This window comes from Triticum aestivum, chromosome 1B (assembly GCF_018294505.1).
Source record: "Triticum aestivum cultivar Chinese Spring chromosome 1B, IWGSC CS RefSeq v2.1, whole genome shotgun sequence".
Taxonomy (NCBI): domain Eukaryota; kingdom Viridiplantae; phylum Streptophyta; class Magnoliopsida; order Poales; family Poaceae; genus Triticum; species Triticum aestivum.
In genome coordinates, this window is record NC_057795.1 from 335,060,844 (window position 1) to 335,075,928 (window position 15,085).

Sequence of the window (15,085 nt, forward strand, 5' to 3'; positions counted from 1 at the left end):
GACACGAGTGTTGGCTTGAATTATTGGCAATGAGTAAGAATTAACTAGCTGTGCCAGGGACATTGATACACATAACAGAAATTCAAGCTCCAATTGACAAACAGTGATAACATAAACTGAATCAGCTAGAAATTGAATCAGCCGAAAGAATGCACAGTAGGTAGCACCATAAGGTGTGCAGCAATAACCTGCCTCAAGCACTGAACAGAAGTTCACACATCACCAGAACAAAAAACTACTGCTAGCACGTAGTATCAGAAGATTCAGAGGTGACACCAGTTACTGCACAACGTCACTAGGCGACTGTAGCACGTAGCATCGACCCCAGAACGGGGAACTGACGAACTCCTTACTCTGCATATGGATGGACGGGCAAACCTCAACCGTCGCAAACCGGGCAGTTGGGCCTGCCGGACGGGGCGAAGTGGCAGGGCACGCAGTGGCAGATGTGCATCTCCGGTATGAGGCGCACCGACGCTGGCCGTAAAAGGCAAGCTGAGCACCAAATGTACTCGGCGGCCGCTGTTCCCGGCGCGGGCGCCGCCGCTGCGATCACGGCCCGATCATCGTTGGGCAGTGGCTGCGCCTGCGCATCCGCCACTGCGGGCTGAACAGCGGGCGGCTGTGGCTGCCCCTGTGGATGTTCTGCCGCCGTAGGGAGCTCCTCCTCGTTCTCGGACGACGGCGCTTCTGCTTCATCAGACCAGGACAACGTTTCCTCGCTGCCAGATGCTCGATCAACCGGGGACGACGCTTCCTGACCGACAGCTACTCGATCAAACATCTCCAAGCGGCCATTCACGAACCCTGCTCTCGGATCAAGAAGAAAAATGCCATTCCAAGAAACGATTGGGGAGCCAAGAAACGAACTGGAATCCAGGAAACGAATTGAAGCCAAGAAACCAAGTGGGAATGGAAGCAAACTTACGGCGACCGATGTAGTCGATCTGTCCCGGCGCTGGCTGCGCAAAGTTGGCTGCCGGGTTGGCGTTCACTCCTGCCGTCGGCAGAGGCTGCAGCGGTGGCAGCGGCGGAGGCACCACCTCAACCCCCGTGCGCTCCCCGCCTCTCCCGAGGCCTGCAAGAAACCAAGAAACCGCGCTCGTAACACCAAGAATCCAAGAAAACGCGGACATCGCGAAGAAGAACAGCGTGTTGCTCCTGAGATTCTCTCGGGAACCCACCTGCATCGATCCTGGGGTCCATGTAATACACGTCTTCGTCGTCGGTTGTGGCGACCCTCATCCGTGCAGGTGGCCGCGACGTCCCGGGAGGGTCGCCGGAGACCTTGCGCTTCCGTACCATCTCGCTCCCCTCGGCAATCGCCGCGCACCAAGGAATCGATTCAACGCTTCTGCAGGAAGAGAACCAAACTACCACAGCGAGATGGGGAGGATCGAGCTAGAGAAAGGAAGCTACAGGAGAGAGGAAATTTATAAGGGATGGGCAACGCGCGGAGGAAGACGAGACAACGGACTCTGGGCTCAGTGCCGTGAGTTGCAGTTTGAGCGCGTGACGGCCCGCTTGGGCCCGTTTAATGTAAGCGCAATATCTGACAGACAAACTTGCTCTCAGATAGCCCTCAAAAAAAAAAACTTGCTCTCAGGTGATTCTCAAAATTGTCTAAAAAAACAAAAGATGATTCTCAAAAAAAAAAAACTGCTCTCAGATAGCACTCCTCTACAGAGCGAATGTCAGGAGATTTCTTCTGATTGGTACAGTGAAGAACTCCGGTGCCAAGTCGTATTTTCTTTTTAGAAAAGACGCGCTTGCCCGGCCGTAAACTGAGGCCCTTACAAACCAACGTCGCAAGGTTCCAGATAAGAGTACGAAAAGATAGAGATACATGCCATAGGCAGAAAGGCGACGTAGCGCCGAAGTACGACCATCACGCAGGCACTACCAGCTATCTGGGTGGCAGAGGGTTGCGCCCCACCGAGGCTTGCCCTATGGAGCTCTTCGAAGATCAGTGCACTTTGCATGCATCCTTGTTACGAGCTCCTCCACGCCTCCTCTGTCCTGGGGTCTTGTAAGTATCTTCCACAGCTGCAGGAAGGACACAATTTTATACAAGAGGTCAGCCGGATGTCAGCTGATTTGTACCTCTATTAGTGCTTTGTTTCTAGTAGTCCACAGGGCCCAGGCTATTGCCCCGAAACCCATCCATGCCAAGCGCTTATCTATCCCCCTCGTAGAACCGATCAAGCGACATAAGTCCGAGAAACCACCTGGATTCCACCCTCATCCCGTGGCTTCCCGAACCGCACTCCACACAAATCGAACCATAATGCATCTAAAGAGGATGTGATCATGATCCTCGTTCTCGCCACACCAGACACATTTTCCGTCGCCCGGGCCATGGCGTTTCTAAACCTGGTCTCCACTCGTAATTCTGTTGCGTGCCACTTGCCACAGAAAGATTTTAATCTTCGTCGGAATGCGAGCTTTCCAGATACCCGCTAGGTCACAAGGTGCTCCTGATCTAAAAATCTCTTTATATAACGATCTCGTGGAGAATTGCCCTGGCGGCTCTAAGCGCAAGCCGACCACATCCTGATCCCGACTCAACTGAATCCGTTGAAGCATCGACCGCAATTCTTCCCATGGCACAACCTCAGCCTCCCCTAGAGGTCTGCGGAACCTAGGTGCCCACCTATTTTGTTGCCATACGTCTAATACCCACTCAGTAGGATTTTCAGTGATGGCAAATAAGTTAGGGAATCTCTCCTGAAGTCGTGTACCCTCGCACCAGATATCCGACCAGAAGCGTGTGGCCTTCCCATTGTGTACCTCGAAACGTGTCCCAAGCCGGAGGAGAGGTTGGATCTTCTTTACTGCCCTCGCAAATTGAGACAATTTTGCGTTCCTTCTGAAATTAATTTCCCCCGGTCTAGGTATTTCGTCCTGAAGATTTGGAGCCACAGACCCCCTTGCCCCGTTAATATCTTCCACGCCCATTTAGTCATAAGGCACCAGTTCATAACCTTGGTGTTTATGACCCCCAGGCCTCCCACCTCCTTTGGCTCGCATATCTTATCTGGCACGCACTGAGGAAGACGAGACAAGGACTCTGGGCTCAGTGTCGCGAGTAGCAGTTTAGGCGCGTGTCGGCCCACTTGGGCCTGTTTAATGGAAGCGCAATATCTGACCCACAAACCTTTGTACAGTCTCCAGATGGTTACAATGTGTATTTTGCAACATGTTTTTTTGCGGGGGTATTTTGCAGAATGTTAATATAAAAATTATTGCGCTTCTCCTCATGCTTTTCTAATATACTAGTAAAAGGGCTTGTGCATTGTAACGGGAAAGAATATCGTAATCTCCAATGACCATGACCACCTTTTCCTGCATCACCGAGATACACTATCACTCTCAATCTAATGAAATCATGAACAATTTTTGAAATCATAAAAAAATTCAAAATTCATGAACATATTTGAAATAATGAAGATTTTTCAAATTCATGACCGCTTTTACAAATTTTCAAACATTTTCTAAAATCAAGAGCATTTCTTGAATTAAAGAGTATTTTATTCTTTTGCAAAATAAAAAAATGTGAACATTTTATGAACCAATTTTCTTGAATCCGCAAATATTTTTAGAATCGACGAACATTATTTTGGAAATTGGTGGAACAATTTTGAAATTCACGAACATTTTTGATTTAACGAATTTTTTTAAATGCATGATCATGTTTTGAATCAGGGAACATTTAATATATGAATAAACCATTTTGTAAGTTACAAACAGTTTTTAATTTTTATGATATTTTTTCCATTCATGAACATTTTTTGAATTGGCCAAATGTTGTTCAATTTCATTAACATTTTTAATGCATGGACTTTCTAAAAACATAATAAACGTTTTTTTATTTCCCGAATATTTGTTTTCAAAATTTCAAACATTTTTTGAATAAGCAAATATTTTTTTACAAAATCGCAGGCATATTTTGAGTCCACAAACATTTTATTATTCATTAAACTTTTATTTCAAAATTCTCATTTTTAAAAAAATTTGGAACTTTTTTGAAATCCCAAATTATTTCAAGTAGAGAAAAAAATGTAAAAGAAAAGTAAAACAAGAAATTTAAAACACAGGACGCTCGGACTTGGCCCGGCTCAAATGCCACTGAGTAGTAGGAGTAAGGACCCGACTAGTGAGAACTAGCTTATACTATCTTTCTGGTGTAAGAGCATCTCGCTTATCGGGCGCGCTGTGTCTTCTCCCTACGCGCATAGTGCAGTATAGGTCCCTACTGCATGGGCCGACACAAGCGGGGGATTCCGCTGTGTGAAATGTTTTTATCATTTATAGTGGCATTGGTGGGTAATATTTTGCACATCTGGGGGCAATTTTCGGAACGTGCCGCCAGAAGGAATAGCTCCTTTATTATTAGGTGTAGATTTATGCACGAAGAGGCATCTTTATTTACCAAGAGACGTGTCTTTCTATAACGAGAAATCCTTTTATCAATGGACTTGACTTTTTACACAATAATACGATTGTTTATAGGGCTCAAATGCCAAGAACTAATGGACTTGATTGAACTTCGATATAATCCAATTGATGTTCTTCTTAAGGTGGTGTGGATTGATGTGAATATTGCATTGTGTGTGAATTTTAGAATAAAGGAAATGTCAAAACTGAGCTTAATACAAATATAAAGAAACTGTAGATTGTAGGGCATTTCAAATGCTACAAATCAATATTTCAGATGTGCTAAGTAATTTACGCATTTGAATTCAATCATGTCCTATGTGAACTTGCATCAAAATTTATATGGAAAGGGACAAAATATACATTAGAATATTTTCGCGAGGATAATACTACACACTAAGCATCATAACTAACCTGTTTCAGTCTCTTTATCATGACCTAATCTATGATTGGGTTAGCTACAACAAGCTAATTTGAAATCTCAGCAAGAATTGGCGAATGAAAGAGAGTCTTGGGGATAAAGGAGAAAACAAGAAGAGGTCACAAGTATGATAACACCCCATGCATCCTAAAAGTGGCAGTCCCACTGACACATCACACACTAGCACAATAAGCCGTTTAGATCTCCCCATTTCTCGCCTTCCCTATTTCTTGCTCAGCTTCGCCAACGCCTACAGTTTTATGACACACAATATGTGAGACAATGCCACCCACTAGCAATGCATTGTGCCCCCATGTTGTTGCTCGAGTGTAGTGCTCCGTGAGCACATTGTATTCCTTGCACTTAGTCATGGTAACATGGTCTCCTACATCGTCATCCATTTGATCAATACATGATCGTGTGCCGCATCCCTCATTTGGTCGGGCGCCTATCGAGTATCAGTACAGGAACACTACCTATCTGATCTAGGTGTAACCCATGTGGCAAGTTAGAGAACACAAAAGTATAATCTCGAATTTGAGCGTTGAGCCGAGAGACATGAAAAATAGGATGTACTTCACTGCTACTACATTAAGAAAATAGAGCATTTCTTGAAATTCAAACAATTTTGAAGATCACCAAACAATTTTTGAAAACATGGTCATTTTTTGAATTGGTGAACAATATTTGAAACGTTAACATTTTGAAAATATGAAGAACGTTTGAAACTTTCAAACATTTTTTAAAATTCCCAAAAACATTAATATATGATTAAATTTGGCAATTATTTTTTGAAATTCTAAACAACTTTTCGAAACATGAACTTCATCAATTGTTTGCTAAATTCACAAAATGTTCACTAATGAAAAAAAACGAATTTTAAAAGTATCCTTGAATTCAAATATTGTTCATGAATTAAATAATTGTTCATGAATTTCCAAATAAAATTTTCAAAGCACAAACATTTTTTGATCATTATGTGAATTTTGAACTATTTAAGACATTCCATTTAAAACACTGAAACTTTCTAAATTATGATTTTTTAAATCTTAAATATTTCTTGAATCTATCAATAATTTGAAATAAAAAGCAATTTATGGTATTTTGAATATTCTTCTGAAGAGTTTGAACATTTTATGAACTTACAGAATGATTTTTTTAGAAAAATAAAGGAAAATAGAGAAAAAAGAAACAAATACCAAAAGACCAGGAAATAAAAAACAGATTCAGAAACATTCTGGAAGTTTCCTAAAATATGGCCAGGAACCTTCCAGAAGGTTCCTAAAACTGGGAATGCAAAAGAAAAGGTGGTAACCTGGGCCAACCCATGGAGCGTGTGATGAAACACTGCAGCGCAATCTAACGCCTTAAGTGCTAACGAGGAGAAAATCCTATGCACCGCTCATTGCAGCAAAATGTAGACAGAACGCACAGGGCCGGCCCATTAAACCAGAGCTAGCCATCAGCTTTTGGGAACCCTCTTGAAGGTTCGCTGAACCGTTTTTTTCTTTTTTGACCGTTTTTCCTGTTTCTTCCTGGGGTTTTTTCGTTTTTTATTTTTCTTTTCTCTGTTTTTCTGTTTCTTTTTTCTTTTTTCCGTTTCTTTTCGCTTTTTTTGTTTCTCTCGAAAATTGTTCACAAAGTCCAAAATTTGTTTGGGTTTCTAAAAAAGTTCCAATTTTCAAAAAATGTTCGTGTTTAAAAAACTATTCGAAATTCGAAAAATGTTTGCATTTTTCAAAAACTGTTCGGGCATTTAAATAATTATTTTTGTTATTAAAATTTTTATTCTGAATGTTTTTGTGCATTTTTTTAGAAAATGATCCTGATTTTAAAAATTGTTCATGTTTTCATTTTTTAGAAGTTTCAAAAAAAATCCAGTTTTAAAAATTGTTCACAAGTTTTTAAAAAATCGTGTTTGGAAATTTTGTTCAGGAATTTCAAAATATGTTCACCTTTCCAAAAAAAATTGAAATTTGCAACAATGTTCTGGTTTCAAAAAAATTGTTCAAGGTTTACAATTTTTTTTCTATTTTTCCGAATATTTTATAGCTTTTAGAAATTTGTTCACAAATTTGGTATGTGTTCGCGTTTCACACAACATTCCGTTTTTTGAAAAACTATTGCTTTCGAAATTCCTAAGCTAATTCGGATCTACACAGCTTGTTTGTTCTTTAAGTTTGTTGCTACCAATTTCAACCGCTAGCTCAGTTGGCAAGAACTCATGCTCTATAGCAGAGCGTCGCATGTTCGAATCTCCGCCAACACATATAATTTCTTTTAGCTATAATGCGCTTTCGATTTTTCTGTTGATGTCGTTGTCTTCATGGGCCGGCCCATTCGAAGTACCCCCTGTGTGAAACGGCGACGACTTGACGCAGAGAACGTCAAGGTCCCCTAACGAGGCGCTCTTGACGATGCAGTGGCAAGGGATGCTTCCTTTGTGTAAGTGGTCGATCCATAGTGCGGGAGCCCACATTGCTCTGACTCTCTCATCTTGGCCTTCGACCTGGGTCATTTTAAATTGATGGGCCATGATTTCGAGCGAGTGGCGGACAAACCTGGCCAAATGGGTCGGTCCTGGTGTGCCGACCCAATAGCCAACATGAGGATCCGTGGTGAGCCTGGCTCGGCATGTACATACTCGGGCCGTGTCAGCACGTGGCCTTCTTAGGGTCGTGCCTCGTGCGAGGCTGGGCACGCATGCCGGCACAACACGGACGGTTTAGTTTTCTTATTTTTTTTTAGAAAAAAATACAGCCCAATAGGCTGAATATAGGCTCAAAACAGCACAATAGCTTGAATCCTACGTGGGCCAATGGGATAAACATGCCGCCGGGCTGGCCCATTTACCAAGGGGCCGTACAGCACGCAGGTTTAGCCCAGGCCCATCTGCCAGGTCTGGCGGCGGATAGGTTGGTTTCGTGGCAGCCAGGACGCAGGAGCCTTTCGCCAGCGGAGTCTCGTCCATGGCGCGGCCGCCGCGGGACACCTGGGCGAACTTACTCCCGCGGACGTGCGGGCACACGCACCGCCCTGGCTAGACCTGGGTATGCTCGTGCGCTCTGCCTGTTTTAATTTCTACGCGGCAATCTGTATTATGAATTTACCAAAGAAATCTTTTTTTTTTGGAATACCAAAGAAATCTTCTTCCCAGTTCAGTTACGGATAGCAACGACCCTTTTTGCTGCCATTCAGTGGTAGAGATTCGGTTGGCTGAGCCCAAGAGTTTCAGAGAGAAACCCCAAATGTAGAAGACGGCGCTACGAAAACCCATTCTTATTGCTGCAACTTTCGTTACAACTTGCAAAGTTCAGAAACACACGCGCCGCCACATTTTCACGGCACCTTACATACAGCTGCAGCTTATTTCTAAGGTCATATAACCAAACCCCATTCCTCAATTCACCTCATCTCAGCTCTATCGATCCTTCCTTGCAAACCCTTCCCCCTGAACTAGATCGATCGACTTGCTATGCTTTCGCCTACGGTTACTTTGGTGTCAGGATGTACATCTTGCAGTCATGAGGCGCCACCGATGCGGATAGCTGCCCCTGAGCGGAGAACGACGAGTGCTGCGCAAACAAGACAGAAATTGTTGTGATGATGAAACCCTGGAATGTGCAGTGGATTGTTAAGAATGAGCACTGAGCTCTGAAGAAAGCAAGCTTACCGCCCATAGATCGCGAGCGGTGACGGACGCGGATGCCGGAAGCCCGACGTTTGACCAGTGTGCGGTGATGGCTGCCTGGTACCCCTGCCTGTTCCATAGAACCACCGCCTTTCTGTTGCCGCTGAGCGGGCCGGCCCAAACCTACAAAAATATCTCCCAAGTTTCAGTTTCAGAAATCTCATCATGGAAGTCGCTACTAAGAGATTTGAATCGAGCAATACCTCCAAACCACCATCGGATTGCACCTTCTTTCCCTGGACGCCTAGGCTATCTGTTCAGACCAACTGTAGTATGAGTACACAGAAAATCCCATATGAAGAAGGTGTATCATGGGCAAATAAGTGGAAGAGAATGCTTGCCTTGGTTGACAGCGATGACCTCCTGATTGCTGATTATGGTCTTTGTCTGCGGGCTCATCGAGCGCACGTCGCACCCGATCAGAAGAGGAGCCTACACAACTCAGAACCAGGATTGCAGTGAGGAAATGCGGAATTTCTTTTTGAGAAATGGAACAACATTTTTAAATGCACATGGGACATAATGGGTACCTTGGCAAGTGCCCAGATGCTGAAGTGCGAGCGGTACTCGGCTTCGGACATCCCACCGTTTCCAACTTCAAGCATATCAGGATCTGAGATTGGAGCAGAACATCGTCTATCGATCAGTTCGAACAAAGCTAACAAATCGTTGGGCAATCAGCAACACTGGGACAGATTGCTCTGAAACTCTTACCGTTCCATCCACCAGGTCCAGCGTAGGAGGCCCACCTGTCATTCTGGTCCGCACGGGATGTCATGCTGAAGTAACAAGGTAACTATGATCAGTCCTGCTAATCCTAGTAGCTACTTGACCAAAAATTCCTGAGTAGATGAAATGAGCAGCACCTGCCCCAGTTGTCAGCAATGTCGCCGGTTGTCCTCCAGCTATTACCACCCATGCCCCGTGCCCATGTAGCAGGGTTTTCGTTTCCCCTAAACGGCAAAAGCACATAAGAGTGAATCAGCAATGCTTGACGTTTCTCCTTTCCATCCTAAAATGTTATGACGTGCAGACTCACCATTCACAGAGTGAGAAGAAGATATTCTGCCCGTATTTCTTCATGGCGTTGCTCATCCTAGTGTATCTGCATCAACCATGGCAATTTACTTTGCAATCTAACACATAAGACCCAATGCACTTGTCATGCCGCAGTTTGAGGTATTGTTCTCCCTACCTTTCGTTGACACTCCTGCCAGCATCATTGCAGTTGTCATACTTCAGATAATCAACTCCCTGGAGACGAGAAGGCAGGAATTATAAGAACATCAGGATTTATGGTGTCAGTTTTGGTTCGGCACGAGCCATCAGGTAAGTAATTTTAAGGGGTATATACCCAAGACGCGAAAGTCTTCACGTCTTGCTCTTCGTGGTCGAGCGATCCTGGCATTTTGTTACTGCATGTTTGTGTCCTGCAATACATGGTCACAGTTACTTTGAGTTTATGGCCAGTTTATCATGTTTACAAATTCTAGTTTTCTTGGGCCAATGAAGAGTTTAGTTGCAACAGTGTGAGAAAAAAATAGTGTTATTTTTATGATGAATTGGATAGCTAGCATACCCAGCATCACTGTAGATACCGAGCTTCAACCCTTTCGCGTGCACATAATCTGCAAGCGCCTTGATGCCAGAGGGGAATGTTCTTTTGTTTGGAACCATGTTACCCTGAGAAATCATGATAGAACATTATCGATACTGACAGAAATAATATTATAAATCGTGTCCATATGCATAATTTTCTGCTTCTAAAACTTCTAATGTTATCTTGGAAATAATTCATACTACAGTTGTCTGAACAGAAAGGAATGTTTAGCAATGCTCAAGTGTATATCATTACCTGATAATCCCTGTTTAATTCTGCCCAGCAATCATCTGAAACAAGAGACAGGAAACACATTTGAGTAAAGCATGCTGTTAAAAAAATTCTAGTAGTTGTGTCCAACATGTCATGGGAAATATTGTCCAGAGAGCAGTCCATACCGATGTTAACATATTTATAGCCCAATTGGGCCAGACCGGTGTTGATCAATGCATCAGCTGAAGGAAAGGAAAACAACGACGCAGTCATTATGATAGTACAATTTGACAGCATATCAAATTCTCCATGACATTATTGCTGCAGTAAATAAAAACAAGGACATCATCACGGGGTGTTGGCGTTGGTCGAGCACCAACAACCCAACTCTAGTGACTAACTGGTTCTAGCACTAACCAACCATAGTTATGTGTCGATGGGGGTAAGTACAAATTCTACCATGGGAGCAGGTGCATGCCACCTCTTATTAGAAGTTAAAAAAAAAACTTGTCTGACCCAACTTGTTAGCTCAAAAGTCCCCATCCTGATACGTACATCTGTCATCTGTGGATAGATTGCAGAGAGACTCTTGTGGTTTGTGACGCTAGGGTCAATTGATTTAGTTTATCCATCGGACCGCAAAGACCGGAAGATCTGATCTGCCCTCCACATGCCGCCCTTTCGCAATTGATCGGTTTGCCTTAAATGTGGATATGGGTCCTCATCACCCCTCATGAACGTGCCAACCAGAGATATAATTCCCATCAGAATTCTGCATATCTTACGCTGGAGAAATAAAGAAGTCTGTAGGGGCATGTGGCGTGTGAAGGTGTTCCTCTCGCTCAGCGGGTATAGTTGTGATGTGAAACATGCTTCATGCTTGGAATCTTTCCATTCTCGAGTGCTGCATTGGATTGGACCGATTAGGCTATAAGAAAGCCTACAAAGTAGTAACGCATGGCTCCATTAGCCTGTTTTTCTTATGCAGATTTCCGGGACAAAGGGCGAGCGAAAGGCATCTCTGGATCATTGAAAAGGAGAAAAGGCGTCCGTGGATGGATGGATGGATGGGTGAGTGATTCCCAGATCTGATCTGGCTCAAGGAATAAAGGTTGGGTAGAGATTTTGGAGGAGAGAATATGGCGATGCGCAGCGGGCTGTCGTGTTCCTTGTATGCTTCGTGCAACTTGTTGCTTGCAAGCTGTAACATGCTCTGTAACTGGCAACAACTAACAACAACCAACAGCAACGGGTAGGCTGTGCCGGCCGACAGTGTGCGAGGAGGGAGAGGTCTGTGGCTCTTGGGGGCAGCGCCGACGCGGACGCGGACGCAGACGAGCCTGCACAAAAATCTCTCGGCTGCCTCGGTGCACCGACGACGCACCGCACAATGTCAGATGTGCCCGCGGCCGGACAAAAGGAATCTAGTCTGTTGGCGAGGGATTAATTGGGCCTGCTGGCCTTTTCTATGGATCTTTCCTTGTTTCCTGATAACAGTCTCCGGGTCAGTGTCACCGGCACTTCATTATCACGCCGAACGCTGGTACTATAAACAGCAGTTTAGCAAAAATCCGTGAAGCGTACTGGTGAATTATCCAGTGATTGGGCTGAATGTTTTGCTAACCTACTGTTATAGAGTAGCGTTGGGCGTGATGTTGATAACGACATGTCGGAAAGCACAGTGATTGGGCCGAATGTGCATTGAACAAGTGGAAAGGGAGGTGCAGAATTGCAGGTAGACCATAGGATTTGAGGCTTGAAACGGGGGTTGGATTGGAGTGGTTGTAGGAAGGAAGGAGCGAGTGTCCCGGACGTACCTGTCTCCCTGATGATCTCCTCGCTGATCCCGAAGTAGAAGTGGTTCCAGCTGTTCCACCTAACACACGAAATGGTTCATCATCAGCAAGGATCAAATCAAATAGACTAATCAAATCAAATCGACTAAACTGTAATAGAAAATGGCGACCCATGACGAAGCATAGGTCAAAAGCAAAATCGCGACTCATGACGAGGCTCGTCTCTAGAAAAATGGCGACCCGCGAGAAATTATAACCAATGCTTGCGCATGACATATTTGCTTCCAGACCAATGTACTAGGACTGTGTTTCTTTTTTACTGTACTGACGTATTGAGCAACCGACACACACAGAGAGGAGTAACAGAAGCGGCCAGTGGCCGGACCGGGTACGTGATGACGACCCATGACAGCACCGGGACGGCAGCACCGTACGGTTCAGGTTGCGCAGTTAAAATACTCCTATGTGCATGCAGCGCGAGGAGAGGACAGTGGGCACAAAGGCCAACAGAGAAAAAGGAAAAAGGAGAGCATAGATAAAGGAAGGGTCGTCAAATCTTTTCCCTCTTCTTTGGGCGTGCTTTGCTCTCGGTTGTTCCGCAGTTTTTGTTCTTTTTCGTTCAATTATACACGAAGATCACTGCAGATTTTGCATTACGGATGAGGTCACTGATCGATATAGTAGCAGAAACAAATACTGCTGGATCCCTGTGTTATAGTAGTAATAGATACTGGATCCATGCGAAATCTAGAACACATACATGCTCGTTCCAACATACTCCGTTTGTTCCAAATTACTTGTCTTGGATTTGTCTAGATACGGATGTATCTAGCAGATACATCCGTATCTAGACAAATCCAAGACAAGTAATTTGGAACGGAGGGAGTAGATGGTGGCCAAAAAAAAAAAACTTTAGATCTATAGGAGTAAGTATATGACAGGACGAGGGAAGCAGAGAAAAATGCCCAGCACCTGCCTGCACACGTGCGTGCCCAAGCAATGGCTCTTATCGCCAAATATCTCATCCTATGTCCAGCCAAAAGAAAATACGTAGCCGGACAGAAATTGTAAGAAAAAGGAAAATAGTACTGTACGTAGGAAAACCGTACCTGCAGCCACGAAGCGGAACAGAAATTGGAAATATCGCGTGCGGGAATGGAAGGCAAGGGAAGGGGCCAAAGGGGCTTTAACAAAAGCGTCCAAACCCGAGCCATCATGAAAGCGGAGGGAGCGGCTTAACGACTCGGTGGCCGCTGCCTCCGAGATTTGGCCATGCACTCTCGCTTCCGCCGCAAGCGAGACGCATATGAACGTCCCTTTCCTCTCGCCCCAAAGCCACCATCATCACCGCGCACCACGGCAGATTCTTTACGGTCAGCCCTACCCCTACTTCCTACTCCTACTTCCTACTCCTACTCCTACTCCTACTCCCGAGGGAGGGGTGAAGCCATCTTACTAATTTGTTCTGGTTTCCGATGATACTGTATTTTTTTATGCTATTGCTTTGTTCCTGCTAATCGGGCGGCAGCGTAGCGTGAGGCGGAGGATACGAATCGAATGCATGCTATACCGGGCGAACAAACGAGGAGGAAAAGACAAGAGGGAGGAGGTGGACGGTGGCGGCGTGAGTGAAAGTACCCCATCTGCGGCGTCCTGCCGAGGCCGTTCTCGAGCGCCTCCCGCCGCCCCCGCCGCGCGCGGAGCTCGCTCAGCGTCGCGTTCCCGGCCGCGTCCACGGGCACCCTGGCCCCCGCCGCCGACGTCGCCGCCGCGACCACCAGCGCGAGCAGCAGCGACAGGCTCGAGGCTCGCGCCATGGCTGCCTAGCCGCTCTGCCGAGCGAGCAGGAGCAGAGGAGGGAGGAGGTGGGGTGGGTGGGGGTGGTACTGGTGGCGCCGGTGAGTGACTGCTGGAGACGCGTCTGACGGGCGCCTTTATATAGGGCCGCGCGCGGGGACTGCGGGGCCGCAGTTTTCAAAATATTATTAAGGCCAAATATTAATGTGGCACCATTATTTTCTTCTAGTGATACTGTATTATTTGGAACTTTTTTTTTGGTTGTGTGGATGCACTCCTGTGGCTTGACTTGTGTCGGCAAATTTGACCATTTTGACCTATGGACGAAATCAATTCACGGAATGAACTGGCCTTGAAACTATTTCACAGCTCTAACATTTTTGTGTAGCGCCCGCTACGACGGCGCCACACCCTACGGTGCAGGTTCTAGCCCGGGGGCGTTGCACTCTAGTCCACCGTGGCAGCCCCTGGGCCCGCACCCAGCAGTGCAACGCCTCCGGGCTAGGCGCCACACTTGTAAAGTGCAGCGCCCAGCCCGTAGGCGCTGCACGGTGACTTAGACGCCAGCCGCCCGCTCCCCCTCCCCCCACCCCACCCATTCGTTCGGTTTTGAAGTAACAGAAGCAGCGGCGCGGCGGGTTCCTCCTCTCCCCCTCTCAATCCCCTCTCCCAAATCCTTCAGATCCGACGATTTGGTCCGTGCATTTCTTCACCAATCCATCCTAGAAGGTACTCTCTTCCGATCCCCTTCTTTCTATCCATAGAAAATATGATATTTTGAAGATTTGGGGAATCCTTGTTTGATTAGATTAGATTTGAATCTTGCATGTATTAGAACTTTGCATGTATTGATTTGTTTGATTGATTTGGGGAACCCTTGTTTGTTTGATTTGTGGAACCCTAGTTTAGTTTATGGAAGAGTTATTTTTATGAAGTAGGCATAGTTTATGGAAAAGTTATTTGTATGAAGTAGGCCTAGTTATTTGTGGAACCCTTTTTTATTAGTTACGTTTGATTTGATATGGTTGGATACATAGATTGGTATGGTTGCATCTAGTAGGCCTACTTTAGTTTTTTTGTATTCAAAAGATAATCGTGTTGACAAGAAAGCTTTCTTGCAAATTGCTAGG

The 15,085-nt window shown here is 45.3% G+C and overlaps 2 protein-coding genes across 3 annotated transcripts; both read right to left on the reverse strand.

Annotated features, from left to right (window-relative positions):
- Nucleotides 1-288: 288 nt before the first annotated feature.
- Nucleotides 289-1,405, reverse strand: LOC123091093 (uncharacterized). The gene is made up of 3 exons (XM_044512496.1): nucleotides 1,185-1,405; nucleotides 929-1,078; nucleotides 289-807 (listed from the first exon to the last, which is right to left on the reverse strand). Exons 1-3 carry the CDS (start codon nucleotides 1,303-1,305, stop codon nucleotides 380-382), a joined length of 699 nt encoding a protein of 232 aa, XP_044368431.1. The 5' UTR covers nucleotides 1,306-1,405; the 3' UTR covers nucleotides 289-379.
- Nucleotides 1,406-8,122: 6,717 nt separating this feature from the next.
- Nucleotides 8,123-14,077, reverse strand: LOC123122390 (alpha-galactosidase). Of its 2 annotated transcripts, XM_044542592.1 has the most exons (15): nucleotides 13,797-14,077; nucleotides 12,180-12,238; nucleotides 10,548-10,604; nucleotides 10,405-10,439; nucleotides 10,129-10,232; nucleotides 9,904-9,979; nucleotides 9,745-9,803; nucleotides 9,589-9,654; nucleotides 9,416-9,502; nucleotides 9,264-9,328; nucleotides 9,080-9,162; nucleotides 8,891-8,981; nucleotides 8,753-8,802; nucleotides 8,532-8,672; nucleotides 8,123-8,433 (listed from the first exon to the last, which is right to left on the reverse strand). In XM_044542592.1, exons 1-15 carry the CDS (start codon nucleotides 13,973-13,975, stop codon nucleotides 8,350-8,352), a joined length of 1,236 nt encoding a protein of 411 aa, XP_044398527.1. In that variant the 5' UTR covers nucleotides 13,976-14,077; the 3' UTR covers nucleotides 8,123-8,349. The 2 variants fall into 2 exon arrangements, with proteins under 2 accessions (XP_044398527.1, XP_044398520.1); XM_044542585.1 differs by having other exon boundaries at nucleotides 10,405-10,604.
- Between the last annotated feature and the right edge of the window lie 1,008 nt (nucleotides 14,078-15,085).